Genomic DNA, 25,853 nt, shown 5'->3' on the forward strand with positions numbered 1-25,853 from the left:
GTTAGTCCTATGGCGGGAGGGTTTTACGGGCTCCCACAAGCTATACAAGGAGGGGGGGCCACCCACACCCACGGACGCAAATATCCCACTGGATGTCAACCCAGAATTTAGAGCCGGAGCTCCGACTCCACTTGCCGGGACTGTCTGGAGTGGGGTCCGAAACCCTACCCTGATCTGGCCCAGCGGCGGGGATCCTACCGCTATGACAAAGGCCCAATCCAATTAGCAACGTGAAATGGCAGCATAGGGCTCCAGTCACGGGGAGGGAAAAGGCGCAGGAAACGTATGGGTGTCACCTTTTGTGCGGAGTGGGCCTTTTGCGTAGCAGTAAGCATCCCCGCCGCTGGGCCAGAAGGAGTAGGGTTTTGAACCCCACTCCAGACAGTCCCGGCAAGTGGAGTCGGAGCTCCAACTTTAAATTCTGGGTGGACATCCAGCGGGATACTTGCGTCCGTGGGTGTTGGTGGCCCCCCCCCCCTCAGATGGGTTGTGGGAGCCCGTAAAACCCGCCCGCCATAGGACTAACCACCCTAATGGCTGGTTCAAAGATGGTTACGGTCACGGAATGAGCGTTAATCACGGCCATAAATCCTTCCACCACTTCATACAGTTCCCCAAAGGGAACAGTGTGAGGATACGTACGATGATGACCTCTTGCGCAATGCACCTCCTTGGACCCTCAGTCGCAGATGCGAGGGGGCAAGTTGTGCAATTGTTAAATTTTTTATTTTATTGACATGTAAAATGTTGGCCCAGTAATTCCCTTCCAAATGCGCTAGTACGGTCGGGGTACTTACGCATCTGGCCGGATGAAATGCCGGTTTTCAGCATGCACAGTGCATGTGGGGAAAACCGGCATTTCCTGTCCTCTGAACGAAGGGGTTCAGAGGCAGAACGCGTGCGACTGCACAGGCAGCGCGTGCGCAGTATAATTCGCCGCTTTCATTAATGCTTTCAGTGAGGTCCAGTCATTACAGCTTACACATGAAAAAAGCATGGGTACAGTTGCTCCAGAGGCTGCGGAGGAAGATATTTCTTATCGTGGAGCTTCTGAAAGTATGTATGTCTGTATATATTCCTTTGCGTGTTATGTATATATTCCTTTACTTATGTGTATGAATGTATTATTTAATTATGACTTTCAGAGAAAGTAACTTATTGGAAAATCATAATTAAAAATATACATTCATACACATTAGTAAAGGAATATAAAACATACATACATATACGTAAAGGAATATATGTAGACATACATACATAACTCATTCTCACATTCCATTCACACAGCCACAATTGCTCCTTCTACCTACCGTTCTGAAAACCCGTTTAAAAAAAAAAAAAATTAAAGTTTAAAACGTAGTTAAAATTTCTTAAAATAACTTCCCTCCCTTTCCCAAACCTAAATATTGCATTTCATAAGCTCCTCCATAAAATATATCTCCTTCCCCAGCCAATGAACAACTTTACACTTGCTTTTTTTAAGTGCAAGTTCTAGGGACTTACCCTCACTGAATCCATCAGTGAAATCTACAAAGTTCACTGCGCAAGCGCTGCCTGTGCAGTCGCACGCGCTGTGAATAGACCTCAGGTCTGGAAATGCCGGCGTTCCCCGCATGCGCTGTTCCTGCTGAACGCCGGCATTTCCAACGGCCAGATGCGTGAGTAACCCGACCGTACTCACGCTTCTGGCCTGGAATTTCTGGCCCAATGTGAATTCTCAGACTACCCAGTTCCTTGCTGTTGGAGTCTGAATCCGAATTCTGTTCATCCGAACTCTTCTCAGCCACCTGATGTACCTTTCTGCACTTTTCCTGCGGTGACTTTTTGTTGCTGGTCTTCTTTCCTGACCGGCATACTTTAGCTATGTGACCAAGCTTGCCACATTTTCTACATTCCTGATTTTTAAACCAGCATTGGTTCTGATCATGTGTTGTCTTTCCACAACGATAACATTTCGCTGTACCCAAAGCCATTTGATCTACGCTGAGTACCGCTGCCTTCAGCTGCATTTCCGCAGTGCCTCTCGCTGCGGCTTCGTGCGATGCTGCAATAGTGACAGCCTTATCAAGTGTAAGATCATTCTCTTCAAGCAGCCGCTTTTGTGTTCCTTCTTTCGACAATCCACACACGAATTTGTCTCTCAGTGCCTCTGTCAGTCTTTCCCCAAACTGACAGTATTTTGCTAGCTTACGCAGTTCAATTAAATACTCCGCGTTGCTTTCCTCTTTCAGTTGCGTTCTCGCATAAAATTTAAATCGTTCCGCCAACATCAGCGGTGTGGGGTTCAAATGATTTCTCAGGACAGCAACAATATTAGTGAAAGCCTGATCCGCCGGTTTAGCTGGTGATAGAAGATGCTTCAATAGCCCGTATATCTTCGCACCCATTGAGTTTAGTAAGGTTAGTGCTTTATCTTCATCTGATATTTTATTTGCCTTACAATAAATCTCTATGCGTTCTACATACGTGGCCCAATCTTCAACATCGGGATCGAAATCATTGATGTTACCACGCTTAGGCATCCTCGCAATCTTCTTGAGAAACAAAAATAAATTTTTCTTTTATTTTTTTTTTCAAAATGGCGGTTTCCCGCGCTTGTCTTCTTCCCCCGCCTACGAAAATGGCGGCTTCCTGCGTTTGCCTTTCTCCCCCGCTGGCTGTAATGGCGATTGCCGTATTGCTGCGTTCGCCCTCCCCAGCGGTTCTCAAATCGTGCCTCCCAGCCCCTCTTGCAGTCCGGTCCTTTCCCCCGGCTGCGGCTGAGTTCTCCGCGGTTTAAAAAAAAAAATTTATCCCGCGCCTCGCGGCCTCGGTAGCTGCCCGGCCTTTTTCCCCGGTCGCGGTCGAGCTCTCTCTCGATGCTGTTGCGTCTCCCAGCCCGCTTGCAGCCCGGTCTTTTACACCGGCTGCGTTTGCATTCACCGCGGCTCCCGTGCCTTACGCTGCCCCAGTCTCAGCGCCTCTGGCCCCGACTTCTGTCCGGCTCTTTTCCCCGGCCGTGGTTGAGTTCTCCGCCCTTATATCCTCCGTTTTTCCCTCCCCTACTTCACAGCCAACGTGGCCGACTTGCTGCTCGTCGCTGATCGGCTTACCCACCACCGTGATAGAAGCTGATGGAAGGCTTCGTGTCAGGATTCTTCCTTGCTCTTCAGACCCGAGTTGTTTCTCAGCAGGATGATGAGGGCGGATGCCTCTTCTCGACGCCCATTAAACTGCCTTGAATATATCTCTGCCGCAGGGTAAGACCGTCATCGTCGCCACTGTTAAGTCTGTGTGTTCTAGTTATTGTTAATAAGAATCACTGCACACAGACCACAAGAGTAAAATTCAACAGGTCTTTACTAGTCGGAGGTCAGGCTGAACTGCCCAATAAATCATTACACAGCACTTATATACCGGTGTGGTCACCACCGGTATTACAGTAGACAGCAGCCAAGATAAAGTAGTGCATCTCTTAAAGGTGGAACGGTTACATACACCACAAAATCCAGCTGTGATCTGTGGTTTGCTTTCTAAAGCAGCATTTTATTTTCAAGATAGGAGCGAGCTATACAGACCAGGGAGATCCTAGGTTTAGCCTTGGCCTGAGCTAAGTTAGCTGATGGAGGGAGAGGCATTGCAATTGGCCAAAGCTTCCCTGTGTTCAAAAGGGAGCAACGGCTTGCACGCCTACTCCTGATTCCCATCAGTGACTCTTCCAGAAAGTGCATGTGCGAATATTAGGTTAGGACAGAATGATGGCCCGTGGCGTTTGATCTCCTCACAGATGAACATCGGTACTTGGACAGGAGACAAGGTGGTTGACAGCAATGTTGCAACAAAATTCACCAACTTCACGAGGGCAGGAGAGAAAACAGGAAAAACGCAATGTAACATCGACAATCCCAGATGCAGACTATACAAGTAAAAGGCAAAATACCGCCGATCCTGGAAATCTGAATTAAAAACAGAAAATGCTGGAAACAAACAGCAGGTTAGTCAGCATCTGTGGAGGGAACAAACAAGTTTTATGTTTCCGGTGCAGACTGCTACTGGCCCTCCCATATGTCTATCCCAGGATCTCCAAGGCTGCTTCCTCAGGAAGGGTCAGAGATCATCTGTCAAGAGACATGAGATTCCCAGCAGTTAAAACCACCTTCTCCTGTCATTATTGCAGTGAAGGCTGGGCAGAGTCCTTTGTTATAAGTTTCACACATCAGGTCACCTGAGGGGCAAAAACCATGACAGGACATTATGTAGCGAGTTAAGGCGGTAGAAATTGGTCATTCTGGCCCCACAATTTTGAAATGACCTTTTGGTGCCTTCCCTGGGACCCCAAAAGCTTCTACTGGGCAGAGTGTCCACAGCGAGCAATCTTAATAGGTGTTAAAATGATCTTATCTAAGTGACAGAACCTCAATTCCCATAAATCCACAAGGTTCCTGTCTGAGTAAGAAGGACACCCCAACAGTCTTGCAAGTAAGGTGGATGAACTGAAGGTGTTGATAAACACATGGGGTATGATATTGTTGCTATCACGGAGACATGGTTGAGGGAGGGGCAAGACTGGCAGCTCAATATTCCGGGGTACAGAATCTTCAGGCGAGACAGAGGGGGAGGTATAAGAGGAGGGGGTGTCGCAATATTAATTAAGGAGTCAATTACTGCAGTAAGGAGGGATGATATATTAGCAGGTTCCTCTAATGAGGCCATATGGGTGGAGCTTAAAAACAAAAAGGGGGCAAGCACTTTGCTGGGAGTGTACTATAGGCCCCCAAACAGTCAGGGGGAGATAGAGGAACAGATATGTAGGCAAATCTCAGAGGAATGTGCAAATAATAGGGTAATAATAATGGGGGATTTCAACTTCCCCAATATTAACTGGGATAGTCAGAGTGTGAAAGACTCAGAGGGTGTAGAATTCTTAAAGTGCATCCAGGAGAGCTTTTTGAGCCAGCATGTAGAAAGTCCTACAAGAGAGGGGGCGGTACTGGACCTAATTCTAGGGAATGTGGCCGGCCAAGTGGAAAAAGTGCTAGTAGGTGAGCACTTTGGTGACAGTGACCATAATATGGTAAGATTTAAGGTGGTCATGGAAAAGGACAGGGATGGGCCGGAAATAAAGGTTCTAAATTGGGGGAAGGCCGATTTTAATAGGATAAGGCAGGATCTGGCCAAAATGGACTGGGATCAGCTACTTGTAGGAAAATCCGCATCAGAGCAATGGGAGGCTTTCAGAAGGGAGATTGGGATCATACAATGGCAACATGTTCCCGTAAAGGTCAAGGGTGGTTCCAAAAACCACAGGGAACCTTGGATGTCAGGGGATATACGAGAATGGATTAGGAAAAAAAGGAGGGCTTTTGGCAGATACAAAAGGCTAAAGACGGAGGAAGCCCTAGAGGAGTACAAAAAGTGCAGGGGGATTCTTAAAAAAGAAATTAGGAGATCAAGGAGGGGCCATGAAATAACAGTGGCGAGCAAAATAAAGGAAAATCCTAAGATGTTTTATAAGTATATTAAGGGTAAGAGGATAACTAGGGAAAAAATAGGGCCCATTAGGGACAAAAGTGGCAATCTGTGTGTGGAGCCGGAAGATGTAGGAGGGGTTCTAAATGAATTTTTTGCATCTGTTTTCACTATGGAGAAGGACGATGTAGACATAGAAATAGGGCAGGGGGACTGTGATATGCTCGAACATATTCACATCGAGAGGGAGGAGGTATTGGCGGTTTTAGCTGGCCTAAAAATGGATAAATCCCCAGGCCCGGATGAAATGTATCCCAGGCTGCTGTGTGAGGCAAAGGAAGAGATTGCGGGGGCTCTAACACATATATTCAGGACCTCTCTGGCCACAGGGGATGTGCCAGAGGACTGGAGAACCGCTAATGTAGTACCATTATTCAAGAAGGGAAGTAGGGAAAAACCAGGGAACTACAGGCCAGTGAGCCTAACATCAGTGGTAGGAAAATTATTGGAAAAAGTTCTGAGGGACAAAATTTGTCTCCACTTGGAGAGGCAAGGATTAATCAGGGATAGTCAACATGGCTTTGTCAAGGGAAGATCATGTCTGACTAATTTGATTGAATTTTTTGAGGGGGTGACTAGGTGTATGGATGAGGGTAACGCAGTGGATGTGGTATATATGGATTTCAGTAAGGCCTTCGATAAAGTCCCGCACAGGAGACTGGTCAAGAAGGTAAGAGCCCATGGAATCCAGGGTGCCTTGGCACATTGGATACAAAACTGGCTTAGTGACAGAAGGCAGAGGGTGATGGTCGAAGGTTGTTTTTGTGACTGGAAGCCTGTGGCCAGTGGGGTACCACAGGGATCGGTGCTGGGTCCCTTGCTGTTTGTGGTCTACATTAATGACTTGGATATGAATGTAAAAGGTATGATCAGTAAGTTCGCGGATGATACAAAAATTGGTAGGGTGGTAAATAGCGAGGAGGGTAGCCTCAGTCTGCAGGACGATATAGATGGGTTGGTCAGATGGGCGGAACAGTGGCAAATGGAATTTAACCCGGAAAAGTGCGAGGTGATGCATTTTGGGGGGACTAACAAGGCAAGGGAATACACAATGAATGGTAAGACCCTAGGCAAGACGGAGGGTCAGAGGGATCTGGGTGTGCAAGTACACAGATCCCTGAAGGCGGCGGAACAGGTGGATAAGGTGGTAAAAAAGGCATATGGGATACTTGCCTTCATTAGCCGAGGCATTGAATATAAGAGCAAGGAGGTTATGATGGAACTGTATAAAACACTGGTTAGGCCACAGCTGGAATACTGTGTGCAGTTCTGGTCGCCACACTACAGGAAGGATGTGATCGCGTTGGAGAGGGTGCAGAGGAGGTTCACCAGGATGTTACCGGGGCTGGAGCGCTTCAGCTATGAAGAGAGACTGGGCAGATTGGATTTGTTTTCCTTGGAGCAGAGGAGGCTGAGGGGGGACATGATTGAGGTGTACAAAATTATGAGGGGCATAGATAGGATGGATGCTGAGGAGCTTTTTCCCTTAGTAGAGGGGTCAATAACTAGGGGGCATAGATTCAAGGTAAAGGGCGGGAGGTTTAGAGGGGATTTGAGGAAGAACTTTTTCACCCAGAGGGTGGTTGGAGTCTGGAACTCACTGCCTGAAAGGGTTGTAGAGGCAGGAACCCTCACAACATTTAAGAAGCATTTGGATGAGCACTTGAAATGCCATAGCATACAAGGCTACGGACCAAATGCTGGAATATGGGATTAGATCAGACAGGGCTTGATGGCCGGCGTGGACACGATGGGCCGAAGGGCCTCTATCCGTGCTGTATAACTCTATGACTCTATGAACAGTCTGCCGTCGATAGAGCAGCATCACAGAGAGTAAATCGAAATCACTTTGAAAATATTTAACAATCAAACCTTCATTTCAGATATCAAAACCTATTTTTATCAAGTCGTGACAGATTATTTTCACATCTGGGAGTGGGGAGTTGAGGTGGGGTTTAAGTGCGGGTTTCAGTTTGTTTCCTGCCCACAGCAGTCTAAGGCCACAGTGATTTTAACCACTGGGTCTCATTAACATGCTTCCTGAACTTAACGGATGGGGAGTGGTTGGGAAACAGCTGCCCGCCAACACTCGGGAAAGTGGTGGGGAGCGGGATCTGGAGGGGGGGTCTCGTGGTCAGGAAGGGGGAGGAGGGGTATCCGGGGTGGGTGTGGTCTAATGGTTAGGGAGTGGGGAGAGGGTTCTGGGGGGGGGGTCATGGTCAGGAATGGGGGACAGGGGGATACGGGGGGTCTCGTGGTCAGGAAGGAGGGGAGGGGGATCCGGAGGGGAGGGAGGTCTCATGGTCAGGAAGGGGGGGGGCGGGGGATTTGGGGAGGTGGGTCTCGTGGTCAGGAACGAGTGGAGGGGGATCGGGAGGGAGGGACTCGTTGTCAGGAAGTGGGGAGGGGGATTGGGGGGGACTCGTGGTCAGGAAGTGGGGAGGGGGATTGGGGGGGACTCGTGGTCAAGAAGGGGGGAGGGGGATCGGGGGGTGTCTCATGGTCAGGAAGGAGGGAGTGGGATCGGGGAGGTGTCGCGTGGTCAGGAAGGGGGGAGGGAGGAGTGGGGTGTCTCGTGGTCGGGGAGGGGGGAGGGGGGTGTCTTGTGGTCAGGAAGGGGGGAGGGAGGAGGGGGTGTCTCGTGGTCAGGAGGGGGAGGGTGGAGGGGGGTGTCTCGTGGTCGGGGAGGGAGGAGGGGGGTGTCTCGTGGTCTGGGAGGGGGGAGGGGGGTGTCTCGTGGTCAGGCATGGGGGAGGGGGTGTCTCGTGGTCGGGGAGGGGGGAGGGGGTTGTCTCGTGGTCAGGAAGGAGGGAGGAGGATCGGGGGGTGTCTCGTGGTCGGGGAGGGAGGAGGGGGGTGTCTCGTGGTCTGGGAGGGGGGAGGGGGGTGTCTCGTGGTCAGGAATGGGGGAGGGGGTGTCTCGTGGTCGGGGAGGGGGGAGGGGGTTGTCTCGTGGTCAGGAAGGAGGGAGGAGGATCGGGGGGTGTCTCGTGGTCGGGGAGGGAGGAGGGGGGTGTCTCGTGGTCTGGGAGGGGGGAGGGGGGTGTCTCGTGGTCAGGAATGGGGGAGGGGGTGTCTCGTGGTCGGGGAGGGGGGAGGGGGTTGTCTCGTGGTCAGGAAGGAGGGAGGAGGATCGGGGGGTGTCTCGTGGTCAGGAAGGGGGGAGGGGGGTGTCTCGTGGTGGGGGAGGGGGGAGTGGGGAGGGGGGTCCAGGGGAGATCTTGTGGTTAGGAACGTGTTCTGGGGGCGGGGGGAGGGGGTGTGGGTCTTGTGGTCAGTAAGGGGTGGAGGTCTCATGGTTAGGAAGTGGCGGGGAGGAAATCCAAGGCAGGAGACGCCTAAACTTTCCTTGTGTGTCCCAGAGCAGCACTGCCAGCTCCACAAAGGAAAGTAAGAAACATAGCTGGAGGCCTCTTCAGCTTCGCAATCCTCTCGCACTGGCCTCCACCTGGTGGGAGAATCATTGCTGCTTCCTCACTCTTGCAGAATCTCAAATCACTTCTGGGGCCTGATGATGTCCTTCCACCCCAAGTAGCATGTGTGTATTAGAACCCTGGTGACTTTGAGTAGGTGGGGGGTTAGCTGCCTGTCCAGAAACATCCAAGATCAAAAGTAACTGTTACTGGCATTGATCCTCCATTTGTATTTGTAATGGGAAGGAAGGAGTCATTTTTTGTATTGGCACAGGTAATTTCAGCACTGATGAATTGAAGGAGTGAATTCTGTACATGCGCAAATAGTATGCTGGAAAGTAATGTTGAATCTAACCCTGTGGTATCCTACTTAAATTCTTAGATCTTACAAAATAGCTCAACCGAGGCCCCGTCTGCTCTGTCAGGTGGACGTAAAAGATCCCATGGCACTATTTCAAAGAAGATCAGGAGAGTTATCCCCGGTGTCTTGGCTAATATTATCCCTTAATCAACACCAACTAAAACAGATTATCTGGCCATTATCACATTGCTGTTTGTGGGAGCTTGCTGTGTGCAAATTGTCTGCTAATTTTCCTACATTACAACAGTGACTGCACTTCAAAAATACTTCATTGGCTGTAAAGTGCTTTGGGATGTCCGGTGGTCGTGAAAGGTGCTGTATAAATGCAAGTCTATTTTTCTTTTAGAACAGATTTCAGATGTTTAAAGATAGTGACCATGAGATAATTTACAGCCACTGACATTTCTCTTTTCTGGAGATATCTTCTGAAAAGAAAATAATCCTTTCTGCTGGTCAGTAACCGTGCCGAAGTATTATTGCAATTAAAAGCAGGTTGCACTGTACAGACCAGGACGGTTCCAGGTCGATCCTGGATCTGTGCTGACTTGGTAATCTCTCTGGAATGCTACAATGGTCTCAGTGCTACCCGGGAAAATCACTGATGTTCCTGCTCTTGCTAATGGTGCAGTAATCCCTGCTCGAAAGTGCACATTGTGGATGTGTTAAGGACAAGATTGGATCCCTGTGGTCAAATAGCCGACCAACACAAAGGGCGGGAATTTCCTGGAACAGCGAATTTGGTGACAAATGCCATAAGTTAAATCATTGTGCGTCACAGTCCTCCAGTGGTGAATTGACGGCAAGTTTGCTGGAGAACGGATTGGAAATGCCACAGTGAGGAGAGTGGCGATTCAGTCAACGGTCATTGTAATGATCCCACAACATTAATAGCTGAAAGGACGTGGCAATCTGTAGGTAGATCAGGTACAGATGCCACGCTGTATTAGATGAATTATATTTATGTAATATGGGTGTTTATCCAAAGTTAAATGTAAAAGGATATCTGTTTAAAGAGAGCTAGATGAAACGACTATCCTCTCAATTTGCTCGACAATTTCTTGCTGATTAACCTCTGCTCTTTCCTCCTTAACCCCCTTTAACAGGGTGCAACTGTCTGAGAGCACACAGTGACTGGGTGCACTGATGCTCAGTAAATATGAGAAGGGTTTGTAATTAGTCGTGACTACTCTTGGTTTCGAGTCACCTGGATGATTAATTACCAATCCGGTAATTCGCAATGAGCCCTGACGACACCATTTAAAAAAAATATTTTCACTGTTCTGGGTTGTTTTAATTTGTCATTATTGCAGAGGTTGTGATTTGTGGTGCAGTGACAGAGATGTCATTGATGAACCCTGCAAGTGGTTTGAAAAATTCTCAGCATGGTCCAGATCCTTGCAGTGCTACCCTGCTCCATTCCCTGCCATTAAATTACTCGTAACTATAATCCTGAACATCCACATTTAGAAAAGAGTGTGTGCACGGTCACCAGCCCTCTGATTGTCTCATGCCTTAACACAATCGCCTCTTGTGTCTCCACCTGGAATTAAAAAATTGGGCTCCTTGTGTCTTTTTGTACAATTGCTGACAGGAAGACATAGTGGCTCTTTAAATTAAAAGGCATTCCACTTTGAACAAATTCAAATAATACAGAAGCACTGGTCCACTGAGCTGTGTTAGTACAGTCGAACCATGAGAACGACGTGAATGCACTGGGAGAAAGTAAGGGCGAATCACTGCCCTGAGGCGATGGATTGTGATGGAGCAACTCCTGATAGGCACTGAAGCAGATAATGACCATGACTGAAGACTGTATTGAGGGTAATTAAGATTCACTAAAGCTTTGGAAATGGCCAGTGGGGAAAAGAATCATGTGATGCATGAGTGCTTTTCTAAGTAGAGTATAAAGTGTTGGCGTGTAGCTGCATATTTTTAACATGCCAAGATGGGAGATCACATTTCAGCCCACTCTATTCATTGCATACCTTTCAGAATTAGAACCAAATTATCATTATAAGCATCATGAATATTGATCATCAACTTATTTTTTCATCTGTTCTGAATAACAGCATCTAGGCAATTAAAGTAATGATTTTAAAATACCGTAATTAGCCCTTTTATATATTGTCCTACTTTAAATGTGATATAAAAGACCAGAAATACCTTCAGGGTTTGAGATATGGCATTGTAAAATACTTCAAATGCAAGTACTACAAAGAGCTAGAAAAGCCAAGTCCCAATCAGAAGCCACATTATTTCGTTGGTTTATCAGCAAAAGTTAAACAAGTGAGATAAAGAGTAGGTTTCATTTCTCAAAAGTGTCGAGGAGCACTTTTGTAATCCTAGAAATGCTGATATATTACAGTGAAGGGAGAACTACTGCTGTTTGTAATTAAACTGTGGTATGTTCTTGGAAAATATGTTGCGTTTGTTTGGAGGGAACAGTAGTGAAATTTCCTGTACGTATCCGTGTGCTTTTAAATACCTTAGATTACACCAACAATGGTCTACAAAACTCAAATCTTTGAGTTGATTCAAAGCTATTAATTAGTTGAACAAAAACAACATTTCAAAATTTTGAAAATATTTCTGTACAGATTGATCCACATACAAATTGCAGGGAGTTCCCTTTGGATAAGGTGTGGGTATTGTTTTTACTCCTGATCATTCTGCCTCTGCCAAAACTAATTCCAGTTTTTGACGAAGGGTTGAATATATTTTACGCAGTAGTACAGCTTTTGACAAGTGCATTCATCTGTTAGGCCACTACCTGAAACTATTTTCAGCAAATGTAGGGTGGGTGGAGTTTACTTGCATTCCCATTCCCCGCCATTTTCCTTGGTGATAAATAATGGTGGGTATACGTGATTGAGAGAAACAGAGCCTTTGCCGGGTTTCCCACTATTTGCAATCTTCAAACGCTAAGCCAAGGGGCTGTCTGTTAACCCCCAGTGTCCAGAATTCAATAGTTAGTGAAGGGGCCTTCAGGGCACTCAAAGTATGGCAGTGCACAGATCCTATCATCTAGAAAAGCAATATTCTTTAAAAAAAGGGGGAAAATTCAGTTGGTTAGCGACTCCCGGGCACTAACGGGGCACTGATGTAGTAGCGCCGGGGCAACGTGAATCCAACATCGCAATCCAGTCCCTCCATTGCGCTGCCAGTATGAGGTACCGCTATGAACTTCAACGCCAGGCAGATTGTGACATCAGTGAGCGTGCAACCCGATCTGCAAAATTGATTTTCGCCACCTACCTTAACGCCTCGACCAGATGACAGGGGAGGAGGCTTCAAGCAGGTGGAAGCTGGCTCCAGGGACATTAGTTAAAGGCATCCGCATTAATCCCTCGCAGCTGGCAGGGCAGATCAGTTTCAGTGGTTTGTTGTCAGTTTCAGCTAGTGGATCATTTTGTATCCGTAATTTCAAGGTTCTTTTTATTCAGCAGTGTTCTGGCAAGTGCAAGGTGCCGACATTTATTGTTCAAAGATTCAAACTGCTACACTTGGCAACATTAATGGGGGCTGTACTGGCGCCACCTCATCCTCCAGGATCTACGGTGGAGGGAGCGTAGGCAGCCAGAAATGCGGGAACATGTGCGCAGAGGGATGAGGAGGAACATTAGGGCTCTCACGAGGAGGCCTTACCCTCCGAGGGTATTCCGATAGCACTTCTCCTACCATCAATTAAGCGAGGAACAGTGTATTAGATGGCTCCGCATCACCAAGGTGGTGGTCACAGGACTCTGCCATCTCCTCCAAACAAACCTCCAGCCTCAGAGCAGGATGACTTAAACCCCAGATCCCTTTTGGCCACCACATCCCCATCATACCATCCCTGTGTCATGCCATATCACAGCGTCCTCCTGGGTGCAAATGTGAAATGAGAGAGACCACAAAATATTGCAAACTCCGTTAATAAATTTATGCATAAACATATCACACATATCACATTCATTCTAATAACTAATGACCCTTGTGCCTGCCATAGTTGAATAGCTGTCATTGTGTGCAAGGTGTGAGCTGTGGATGTGAGTGTTGGTAGATAGAGATTGTTGGTGGGTGAGTGCTGGGGGTCTGGTGCTTTGGATGGTGTGTGAAGCTTGTGGTACAGATGGTGGTATGTAACATTTGTTGAAGCATTCAATCACCCTGACCACCCGACTGAGGTGGATCTGCCATGAGCACACCTGCTTCAGTCCTCCGGCTCCTTCTCCTTGTTGTGCTTCTCCTTGCTGAGGCACTTGCACAGTATCAATGAACCTCCCCTTTAAGTACTGGGAAAAGCCTGTGGCAATGATGAGTTGCAATTAGCCTGCACCCAATATTGGTCCACCCTTTCAGTGTAATGCCACTGAGCTAGGCCTTTAAGACTTGATTTAGCACCCCAATCATTTCTTTGAGCATGCAGTCTAAAGCATTAGCGCCTGGCACTAATTCTCAAACTTTTCTAAAGATACCGCCCATTCCTGGGCTATAATGAATTTCTAGCCCGATGTGTTTTAACCGGCTGTTTGCCGTATGCATTTTCAGCTCATTGTAGTAGGCCCCTCCCCAGAGTGGCGTGACTCGCTGGTGGAGGCCAGTGAATGACCCAAGGCCAGAAACACGGCCCGAGTTAGGGGCATCTCCTGAGCAGAAAGTCTAGGCCCTCATGCCTCAACAATCCTCAGCAGAAAAAACATTCTCAGAATCTGATGTTCTTTTAGTGACAATCTTAAATTTACGCCCTTTAGTTCCCGATTCATGGACCAATTATGTTCTTCCCTCCTCCAAGTTTTTCCTGGCACATCCCATTCCCCAAGAAGGCAGGCGGGATCTGCCAATCTTATTATATTAACAGCTCCTGAGATGGCCTGGCTTCAATGAGAAACTCAGTGTGTGTGGATCACAGGCTCTAGCCACTTGTGCAAGCTGGGGTATCACTGACTTTAGTGAATTATTTTCATAAAGAATATTAGATACATTGTCCTTGTTTTATTTTTATTACCATTTCTTCACCCACCCAGCCTGATACCTGCAGCTGGGAAGGTTTCTGGTCTCAGGCCACTCTCAATGCTTCCTGTAGGCAGTTTCCATTTCACTTAACATAAGAACATAAGAATTAGGAGCAGGAGTAGGCCATACGACCGCTCGAGCCTGCTCTGCCATTCAATAAGATCATGGCTGATCTTTGACCTCAACTCCACTTTCCCGCCCGATCTCCATATCCTTTGATTCCCCTGGAGTCCAAAAATCTATCAGCCTTGAATATACTCAAAGACTCAGCATCCACAGCCCTTTCAGGTAGAGAATTCCAAAGATTCACAACCCTTCCAATGAAGAAATTCCTCCTGATCTCAGTCTTAAATGGCCGACCCCATACCTGAGACTTTGCCCCCTAGTTCTAGACTCTCCAGCCAGGGAAAACAACCTCTCAGCATCTACCCTGTCAATCCCCTTCAGAATCTTGTATGTTTCAATGAAATCACCTCTCATTCTTCTAAACTCCAGAGAGTATAGGCCCAATCTCTCCTCATAGGACAACCCTCTCAGCCCAGAGGTCAATCTAGTAAATCTTACTTACACTGCCTCTAAGGCAAGTATATCCTTCTGTAAGATCTTGTAGCTCTCTGAGTTCTTGGACAAGACACCAATAGGCAGCAGCCAGTATGTTTGAGCAATAGATCAAGATTTATTAAGCATACAGCATAATATACTTAATATTAGGCGATAGTTTTAACGAGTAGCTCGCAGCCCTAGGTTTCTGGAACCTCTCGGACACAGATAATGTCGTCTTAAGTCTGTTCCTTTGCCCTCGCAGTACGTCTGTGTAAAGTTGTTCTTTGGGTATCGAGGTTTTAACCCTTTTTTTATCAAAAGTTGGTTTGGCCAGTGTCCATATATGGTCTTTAACAAAATCACCTTTTTTAATTGGTTCTAATGGCCAAATTACCATTGTCACTCAGACTAAAGTAGCATCCCGCCTTTCCAGTATTTTTCCACCAACTTTGCCATGTTCAGTGTTATCTTGTTTATAGTTTTGTTAAGCGAATTCTAAGTTCTATACAGCATTATAATATGTTATTTAATGATTTAAACTTCACTCGCAGTTATCAAAACTTAGTCAAATCTGCTTTTGACTGTGCAGCTACATTTTGAACAAGTTTTCTAGTTACCCAGGAGTAATTATGGGTAATATTATTTGGTCAATGGCTACACTTGAAGTTATACATATATGATTCTCGTCTACTAAATATCTTTAAATATCAGCCTTTCGTACACTTCCTCAGATAAGGAGACCAAAACTGTGCCCAGTACTCCAGGTGTGGTCTCACCAAAGCCCTCTACAATTGTAGTAAGACTTTCTTACTCTTGTACTCCATCCCACTTGCAATAAAGGCCAACATGCCATTTGCCTTCCTAATTACTTGCTGCACCTGCATGCTAATTTTCTGGCCAGAATTTTCACAGGTAAGAACGGGTAGGTTGGATGCGTGGGGGAAGTGAAAGTTGTAAAAATGTAAAACCCGATCCCAACCCACCGGCTTTTACCATTCACTCAGGCGGAATGAGGGGCGGTCTGCCAATCCACTGCCAGGAGGCGGGTTGACAAATTAAATATGATAATGAGGCCTGAAGTCTCTACTTTAACCTGCTTTGCAGGTTTTACTGCAGGCGGCCAGGGATCCCGGGGCTCGGGAAAAAGCCAGGGAAAACCTGGGCTTCCATCCCCGTCCCCTGACTGCAATGCCCTCCCGACCCCCTCATCAGTGCTTACCTGACTGCTGCGGATTGTCCCTTTGGGCCCTGGGTGGTGGGCTCCACTCCCACCCATTGGCCAGTTAGCACCAGACTTAAAATCACCCAGGCCTCAGGCTGCGAAAGGCTGGATAGACCCCACCGACAAACTTCTGCCGGGAGTTCAAATCCAGGCTTATCCTTCTGGGTGATTCAGGCCGGGGTCTCGCCAGCCCGCGATCTTCAGCCCCATTCATCCTAAGGGACTGATGAGTGCGGAGGTCAAATACCCTGCTGCACTGCACAGCAGTTAGACCTGGATCCAGCTCTGGGCTTCCGATCTATCATTGTGTGTAATACTGAGGTTTTAAAGGCTATTGTTTTCCTGAAAAAGGTTTTGCCTCTCTTTTTTGAAAAGAACTGCAATAAAGTGTGTTGTTACACTGTTTGTAAATGTGATTTAAAAATACAAGCTGTTTTGAATCCTCTCTATCCTCTAGTAACAAAAACAGGTTTCCCAAATAACTTTGTACAAAGACAGTGACCCGCTACATACAAGAATAACGGGCAGGGAGTGACAGAATGGAGCATCAAGCCTTCCCCACACCATGCTGCCTAGAGCATCACAAATAGGCACTCTACCACCCCACCCCCACATCACCCCCACCCCCACATCACCCCCACCCCTCCCGGCCCCACATTCCCCCCACCCCTCCCCCCCACATCACCCCCACCCCCACATCCCCCCACACCCCTCCCCCGCCACATCACTCCACCCCAACATCACCTCCGCACATCACCCCCACCCAAACAGGCCCCAAATCACCCCCCCTCCCCCCCACATCACCCCCACCCCTCCTGGCCCCACATCACACCCACTCCTCCGCCAGGCAATCTCTTGGGAGAGGCAAAAAACAGAATAAAACCCAGGGCCAATACGGAAAAAAATACCCAGTGAAATTCCTCTCCGAACCCCCTGAGGCGATGGGAACCAGTCCAGAAGATTGCACGGACCAAGCTTATATCAACTGTTGCTCTTGTTCGTAAACTGCTGGGACACTGAATATCTGGCAGTCTCCTTGAGATTCTTTACTAGCGCAGTGGGCCTCACTACAGTAATATGTAATTCTGCTACTTGATCTACAGATCAGTGTAATGGAGGGAAGCTGAGACTGCAGTGGGCTTATTTGTTGCAAAATCTCAAAACGTTTCCCGTTGGAACATTGCCAGATTGAGGTGATTAATCCCTCGCACTCTGTGAGGTGGAGAGGGGGTGGGGGAAGGTGCCAGAGTGCGTAATGTGGACAAATGGTGGGGATTTTAAGATCTGGAAATAATTCAGACTCCACTCACCTTTTTAATGGTTTAGTCATTTGATGTAACTGTTCTGTACAATGTTTTATTCAGAAACAGCACTATTTATGGTAATTTTTACATCCAAAAATTAAATCCCATATTATTCTTAATTATGCATAATCTACCTTCAGGGCTAAAGCCCCACAAAACTGGACTCCACTCAATTTTACATAAAACGTGAGATGCTTTTTGCTGATGCTGTCTGCTTTGGTATCTGCTACTTTGAATGTATGAATACATTTTCAGACAAAGATTAACTTGTGTATTTCAGAGTTCACGGACAGCCCGGTCTGAGGAGGATGGAGACTCCCAGTGGGATGCCTGGGGTCCGTGGAGTGAGTGCTCACGGACCTGCGGAGGTGGAGCTTCATACTCACTGCGACGGTGCCTCAGCAGCCGGTAAACTCTTCCTTTTCCCTTTTTTCCCCATCCATTTCGCTGCCCAGGAAAGTGATGCCAATATTGCAAAAGAAACACAGGATACATTTAAAACCATTCGCTCAGCCCCAACAGTATCCCTTAACCTCAGCCTCAGAATAGCACACCTTGCTTCCCCAGTGTGATTGCACACGAGCTATATCTGTGGCTTCTCTTAGTGAGATTGTCAATTCCGTACCAAACTGTAGATTGGTTTATCTTTTGGTGAGGGAAGTTGGAAATGCAACACTGGTGAAGTAGAGGATTTATTCTGGCGCTGACATACCTGTTGGGTAGAGTGAAGGAAGACATTACTTTGCATCTAAAGATCCTTAATGCTGACACAGGATTCCCAAAGTAGAAATTTATTGCCCTGACGTAAGCAAATAATGTGTTGAATATTGAATGCATTGTAGCGTGTGTCATTTGGTTGAACCTACCCACATGTTCTATGTATCATAGCTTTGCCAGGTCGTGTACGGGGGTAGGTATTGACAGCCCATTTCTGATGTCAGGAGCTTGCATGTAGGATCATTGCTGGTAGAGCTTGTTTTGCTGCCTTACAGAAATGCTTAAATATATCTCCGCAAAACTCTTTCTTTTAATTTCCACGGAACTCTCCGACTTATAAATTATTTATATTTTTAAAGCTGATGAAAAATCAGGTGGAACCAGCAGCGTAAACTGTAAATTCTTTCTTGTTATAAAGTTACACAGAAATCTTCAAGACCATCATTGTGAATTAATTAGTGAGGATCATATACTACAACATATTTTACTTTTGCTGAAAATTGTTTCAAAAGTATCAGTTTCCATTGGGCTCAGACTTACCCTGTACAAAGTTCCTGCAATCCTCCCCCAGTGAACTATCTGCTCTGTGCTGTTTTCAATTAATAATAATTAAAATCCATATTTCTACAATGGCAGAGCTGCTGTGGTCAGGCTCAAGCTGAGTCAGCGAATATACAGCTTTATAACAACAGTGGTCTTATCAACAAAGTGGGACTGAGAAGGTGTTACATGAAGTAAATGTGACACTTACACAAATCCACATAACATGCAAGACTTTTATACATTACCAACTCAGGGGGGCCCGGCGTTGCCAGGGCATTTTAGAGGGCCGCGCGGTTGACGGCCGGCCACTGCTGCTCCCCCGCTCTGTGTCTCGGGCCGTGCGGTTGACGGCCGCCCGCTGCCACTCCCCCGCTCTGTGTCTCGGGCCGCGTGGTTGACAGCTGCCCGCTGCCGCTCCCCCGCTCTGTGTCTTGGGCCGAGCGGTTGTGAGGCCCAGCCCGAGTGACCCCAACTCACCTCCCGCCCTGGCGGGCCGACGCAGCTGCCCCGCTCGCTGTTGAGGAAAAGCTGGGGAAAAAATGGCGGCGAGGTTTCGGGAGGCTGCAGGATTAGGTCCCGCCCGTGACGTACCGATTGGTCAACCATCAGGTCACTGAACTGTAGGATTGGTCAACCATCACGTCACTCAACGCTAATGAACGGTAGGATTGGTCAACCGCTAATGAGCGGATTTCTGAAACTTTTTTGTATACTGTCGGAACAATTGTTGTCTGACCAAAAAGTAAATATGCCTATGACACTCCCCTGATCATCAGCTTTCTTTTGATATAACATATGTGTAGGTACGCTCTATAACTTTTGAGTGTATAGCAGACAGACAGACAGATATATTGCTTTATTATATATATATACTAGCAGGAGTGCCCGGCGGTGCTGAGGCTTTTTCGAGGGCATGTTGTTGTTGGAAGAGAGAGAGCGACTGGGGGGGAAGAGAGAGAGCGACTGGGGGGGAAGAGAGAGAGCAACTTGGGGGGAAGAGAGAGAGCGACTGGGGGGGAAGAGAGAGAGCGACTGGGGGGAAGAGAGAGAGCGACTGGGGGGGAAGAGAGAGAGCGACTGGGGGGGAAGAGAGAGAGCGACTGGGGGGAAGAGAGAGAGCTACTGGGGTGGAAGAGAGAGAGCGACTGGGGGGAAGAGAGAGAGCGACTGGGGGGGGAAGAGAGAGCGCGACTGGGGGGGAAGAGAGAGAGCAACTGGGGGGGAAGAGAGAGAGCGACTGGGGGGAAGAGAGAGAGCGACTGGGGGGAAGAGAGAGAGCAACTGGGAAGGGGGAAGGGGGGGAAGGAGGAGGGGGAAGGGGAGGGGGGAAGGAGGGGGGAAGGGGGAAGGGGGAGGGGGGGAAGGGGGGACAGAGAGAGCGCGACAAGGGGAGGGGGAGGGGGGAGGGGGAAGGGGAGGGGGAGGAAGGGGAGTGGGGAGGAAGGTAAGGGGGAGGGAGGGCAGGGGAGGGAGGGGGGTAGGAAGGGGAGGGGGAGAGGGGAGGGGTGGAGGAGAGGGGAGGGGAGGGGGAGAGGGGAGGGGTGGAGGAGAGGGGAGGGGTGGAGGAGGTGGGGGAAGGAGGGGGGGGAGAAAGGGAGTGGGGGAGCCAGCAGACCCTCTCCCCACTGCCGGCGATGGCTCCGTTGAGCTCCGTGCCGCCCCACGCACTGACATGCCGAGCACAGCGCCCCGGTGAGCCCGAGCCCCGCCCTCCCGAGACCGGGCCTGAGACGGCCGGTTGCCTTGGTAACCCTCCTCCCCTCTCCGCCTCCCGATCTCCGGGCCTGGGCCTGAGACGGCCGATTGCGGCTGGCCGGGCCCGGTTGCCTTGGTAACCCTCCTCCCCTCTCCGCCTCCCGATCTCCGGGCCTGGGCCTGAGCGGCCGATTGCGGCTGGCGAGCCCGGTTGCCGGGGTAACCCTCTCCACTCTCCCTCCCCTCCCGAGCCCCGCTCCCCCCCCCCCGAATGAAGCACGAGGAGGTTGCAGTGAGCCCAGCCAGCCTTTACCAAGATGGCTGGCCGCTGGTTTGGAATCTGGCCCAGCGGGGGGGGGGGGGGTGGGAGGTGGGAGGAGCTTGCCACAAAACAATTGCCTAGGGTCCAGCATGGCTGGCAACAGACGTCCAGGCTTCGAGGCCTCCCTGCAAAAAAAAAGTAAAGGTAGGAAAATTAATGAGATTAGATAAAAGATTTAGAAAGTAATTAACTTTTTTAAAAAACAATATGTGTTTTAAAAGCAACTTTTTTTTTAAAAGATGCAGAAAGCAGGAAAAAGAAATGAAAAGTTTGGAATCAAGATGGCGGCGACTCACCTCGGTTCAGAACGATAAGGCCCGGCCACACACGCACCGATTGGTCGACAGTCAGGTCACCGAAGCGTAGGATTGGTCAATCGTCCCACCACTCGACTCTAGGAGGGCTCGCCCGCAAGTGCCAGGAACCCGCCCCCGCCACGCAGCGATTGGTCGACCGTCGGGTCGCTCGACCGTACGATTGGTCGACCTCGACGTCACTCGATGCTAATGAGCGGATAATGAGCGGAATGTTGAACGTTTTTTGGATACCACGGGCGCAATTTTTGTCTCGCCGAAACGTAAATACGCTTATGACGGTTCTGGAATCGTAAGCTTTCTTTTGATGTAACGTACGCTCTATAACTTTCGAGTTTATACAATACAGACAGACAGACAGACAGACAGACGGAATGACAGACAGATCGACTGCTTTATATATATATATAGATAGATAACTAGCTGGGGGGGCCCGGCGTTGCCAGGGCAGTTAAGAGGGCTGCGCGGTTGACGGCCAGCCGCTGCCGCTCCCCCGCTCTGTGTCTCGGGCCGCGTGGTTGACAGCTGCCCGCTGCCGCTCCCCCGCTCTGTGTCTTGGGCCGAGCGGTTGTGAGGCCCGGCCCGAGTGACCCCAACTCACCTCCCGCCCCGGCGGGCCGACGCAGCTGCCCCGCTCGCTGTTGAGGAAAAGCTGGGGAAAAAATGGCGGCGAGGTTTCGGGAGGCTGCAGGATTAGGTCCCGCCTGTGATGCACCGATTGGTCAACCATCAGGTCACTGAACTGTAGGATTGGTCAACCATCACGTCACTCAACGCTAATGAGCGGTAAGATTGGTCAACCGCTAATGAGCGGATTTTTGAATGTTTTTTGTACACTGTCCGAACAATTTTTGTCTGACCAAAAAGTAAATATTCCTATGACACTCCCCTGATCATCAGCTTTCTTTTGATATAACATATGTGTAGGTACGCTTGATACCTTTTGAGTGTATAGCGGACAGACAGACATACAGACAGACATACTGCTTTATTTATATATATAAGATATAGATAGATATAGAAGATAGAAGATAAGTAGATCTCATGTAGAGTTGCTCACAGTGAGTGGTCCTACTCTTTGATATTCTCATTCTGTGCTTGTGGTTTTGTTGTGTGTCTTTGTCTTGTGTTGTGATGTCTGTCTTTTTCACTCAGCTGATATTTTTGCTGTTGTGATGTTTGTATCTTGTGTGTGTCTGCAGTAATTCGTGTGGACTTGCAGGTTTGTGTGTTGAAAGATGGATCTAACATCTGATGTTTGTCTTCATCTGTGCTACTGGTTTACTTTGCTTTTGTGTCTGTGTAAGCTGATTAATGTTGTTGATGAATTGTTGTAATGAATTGTTGATTTCTTTCTCTGAAATGATGTTTGGTCTGGTGGGATCTCTGTAATTTTTGTAATGAATATCTTTAGCTGTGATGATTTGGTTTTGTCTATTTTTTGCCCTTTTATGTGTCTATGTCTGCTGATGTCGCCTGCATTCTAGTTTTATCTTCTTGATTGCTGAAAAATATAATTAAAGAAGGAGAAGCAGAGATGAAAGTAGATGAGAAAGGTGAAATAAATAATTAGAGGGAGGAATGGGAGACACATTAGGGGGGAAGACAATGCTGGAGGAGAAAGGCAAATGGGGGCGATTAAACTTAAAAATTAAAGGGGGGATAAGAAAGGCATCAAGGTGGAAGGGGAGGAGGAGAAATGTTAGAATCAGGAATGGCAGAGAAGAGAAATGTCAGCACAGGGTAAACTCTGAGCAGCTGAGAAACAAGGATTGTGGTGGAGGAGAAAATGCAGGGGAGCTGGGAGAAGGGAATGGGGAGGTCAGAGGTGGGAGGCTTAAAACTACATCATGGCAGGTGAGTGTTTGCACCGGGAAACCCATTATAACTGTTTACTTTGGGAGGTTCAGTGATAAAATGTTGACGTAAAAATGTTACCAGGAAGTTAGATAAAAAGTGGACAAATAAGACTTATAACAACAACAAAGATAGATATATATCCTGTCCCACACAAGTCCCGCTCACCCATCCTTGCTGGCTTACATGGCTCAAAGGTCCCTAACATCTCAAATTTACAAAAAGTAATCTTTGTGTTTAAATCCCACCAAAGCCTAGTCCTTTGCTGTGTCTGGAATCCATTACAGTCGTACAAGCCCCTCCCTCTGCCCACCGTTAGCGGCCATGCCTCAAGCTCTGTAACTCCCTCCCTAAACTCCTCCACCTCTCCACCTCCCTCGCCTCCTTTAAGACCAGCTCTTCGACCTAGCTTTTGGTCACCCCTCCTAATATTTCCTTTGGCAGGACTTCATGCATCTGTGAAGCACCTTGGGGCATTTTTCTACCTTAAAGATTATATAAGTGCAAGTTGTTGTTGTTTATCTATTCTATCAGGTGTAGTTACGATTAGTTATTGTTTCTTAATCATCATGCCTTGCATGAACAGATGTGCATTTCAAGTTTCATTATCTTACAATTTTATTCAGTACTTTCCAAAGTAATACTTGAAAGGAAATCATCAACCAATTCTTCTACTTAACAAGTTTAGCACACTGACTGTTCACGTCTGGGAATCGGGTCAAAGCCCGCCCAGACTGTACTTACCCTACAGCTATTAGAATCCTAAATACAATTAGTTTGGCCAACTTCATCCCTGTTCTATAGGTACAAACACACAATTGGTTATAATCACTGATTTACAGTGACTGAATAAGCCACATTCCATTGTTGTTACATGATTCTAGGATTTTTGCTGTTTGCAGATTGCATCAGAGATTCTGACCATTTACAATTAAACCCATTGCTTTACAGCTAATAAACGAGATGCTGTTTTTATTACAGGGGATCTGGAATTTTTACCCATGTTTTGGGCTCTGATTCCATTATATTTCTGTACAAAATGTAAATCAGTGGCCTTGGTTATAATTCAGCAGAAATAGGTACACAGGTTGGCCAACTCACTCAGGATGATCAGTATAGAAAACAGAAATATCGCACTGGTGCAGTAGAGGGAGCTCTCCTGAGGCTGCGATTCAAGTACATTGTTGAGTGTGATCGAGGAACCTCAACTGTGTTGCTTTTGAACTAGGAGTGATTGCTGGCACTGGGTACCAACAGTGGAGGCGGCTTCAACTCTCCTGAATGACACCCTTCACTTTGAGCACAAACATGTAAGAGCAACAAAGGAAAGATCATTTAATGTAAACTTTGTCATAATTGTTTATCTTTTCAACTGCCAGTCAACTTCCTGGTTATGATTCAGGTGCGCTGGCCTCAGTCTGACGGCAACCTGTGAAAGGAAACACAACTAGCTTTACATTACTAGATCTCGGCGATTGGGAACTATTTTTATCAAGTTGTGATTATTTTCAAGGTGGTTTAGAAGCGTCGGAGAAAAATTGTGGCCATTGCAGATTTATTTTTCTAAATGCCCTTCTACTGTGATCAAACTGAGATTAGTAACTGTTAAGGAAGCTTATTAGAATATTAATGAATGTGTTAGACCCAACAAAGTGCAGAGGTAAAACTATTTATAATTGTAATATATTGAACTTTATTTAAAATGCCAAGTATGACGTGTAGTCCTACAGGATACCCTTGCTGCTGTAGTTCGAGACACCAATTGAATCTAACACTGCAATTCAGTTGGTATCATTCACTTAGCAACTTGTCCATACTGGTCATTGCTAAACCATCAAAATAACAATCAGAAAATGAATGGCCAAATAACAAGAGTCTATTCACAGTCAGAACTATCTCTGTTAACAAGAGTGTAAAATCTAACTCAAACTATGGTCAGTCTGTGTCTCAGAAACTGCTCTACAACTGCCGCGAGTTTCACACTGCCTTCTGCTCTTTGGGTGATGACAGGTACAGGATACTTTCTGTATTTAGGATGTATGTCTGACATGCGGTTTATAGAAGAATGCTAAATTGATAAAATAAAACTTTGAAGATAAATTTCAAACTTCAGTTTACAACTAGACACTTGGGGAAGGGGATCACTGAGAGGCTAAAACATTACAATTCCTCACAATCTATTTTTACATTTCTGTGTAATGCACAAGTGTGATATGTATTAATCTATATATATAAATTGCTTGTCTGTCTGTCTGTCCTCTATACACTCAAAAGTTATAGAGCGTACCTACACGTGTGTTACATCAAAAGAAAGCTTACGATTTCGGAACAGTTATAAGCATATTTACTTTTCGGTGAGACAAAAATTGTGCCGACGGCATCCAAAAAACTTTCAAAATTCCGCTCATTATCCGCTCATTAGCATTGAGTGACTATGATGTCGAAGAGCTGCAGTTTTTGTGCTGTCATAAAGAAATCAATGCTTTCACTGTGCCCAGCCTACTCAGCTGGGGTGACTCGGGCCGGGCCTCTTCCTCTCTCTCTCTCCGTCTCTTTATCTCTCTCTCTGTCTCCCAGTCTCTCTCTCTCTGTCTCCCAGACTCTCTATCTCTTCCCCCAGTCTCTCGCTCTCTCTCTCTCCCCAGTTTCTCTCTCTCTCCCCATCTCTCTCTCTCTCCCTCCTCAGTCTCTCTCTCTCTCTCTATCTCCCAGTCTCTCTCTCTCCCCCAGTCTCCCAGTCTCTCTCTCTCTCCTTCAGACTCTCCCTCCTCCAGTCTCTCCCAGTCTCTCTCTCTCCATCTCTCTCTCTCCTCCAGTCTCTCCCTCCTCCCGTCTCTCTCGATCTCCCCCAATCTCTCTCTCGCTCCCCGCCTCTCTATCTCTCTCTCTCTGTCTCCCAGTCTCTCTCTCTCTCTCTCTCTCTCCCCCGTCTCTCTCCCCAGTCTCTCTCCTCTCTCCCCGTCCTCTCTCTCTCTCCCCAGTCTCTCTCCCTCTCTCTCCCCCCAGTCTCTCTACTCTCTCTCTCTCTCCCGTCTCTCTCTCTCTCCCCCAGTCTCTCT

The 25,853-nt window shown here is 47.5% G+C and overlaps 1 protein-coding gene across 1 annotated transcript in view; it reads left to right on the forward strand.

The window, feature by feature from the left end:
- Positions 1 to 17,577: 17,577 nt before the first annotated feature.
- The window catches only part of LOC147124691 (ADAMTS-like protein 1), a 145,448-nt gene continuing 137,172 nt past the window's right edge, over positions 17,578 to 25,853 (forward strand). Inside the window, exon 1 of the mRNA XM_085983963.1 lies at positions 17,578 to 17,754. Coding sequence (XP_085840089.1) covers positions 17,582 to 17,754 — 173 coding nt within the window. The 5' untranslated portion in view covers positions 17,578 to 17,581. The remainder of the gene's footprint in view (positions 17,755 to 25,853) is intronic.

This window comes from Somniosus microcephalus, chromosome 1 (genome assembly GCF_052327205.1).
Source record: "Somniosus microcephalus isolate GS21.2 chromosome 1, FLI_Smic_1.0, whole genome shotgun sequence".
NCBI classification, from domain to species: Eukaryota; Metazoa; Chordata; class Chondrichthyes; order Squaliformes; family Somniosidae; genus Somniosus; species Somniosus microcephalus.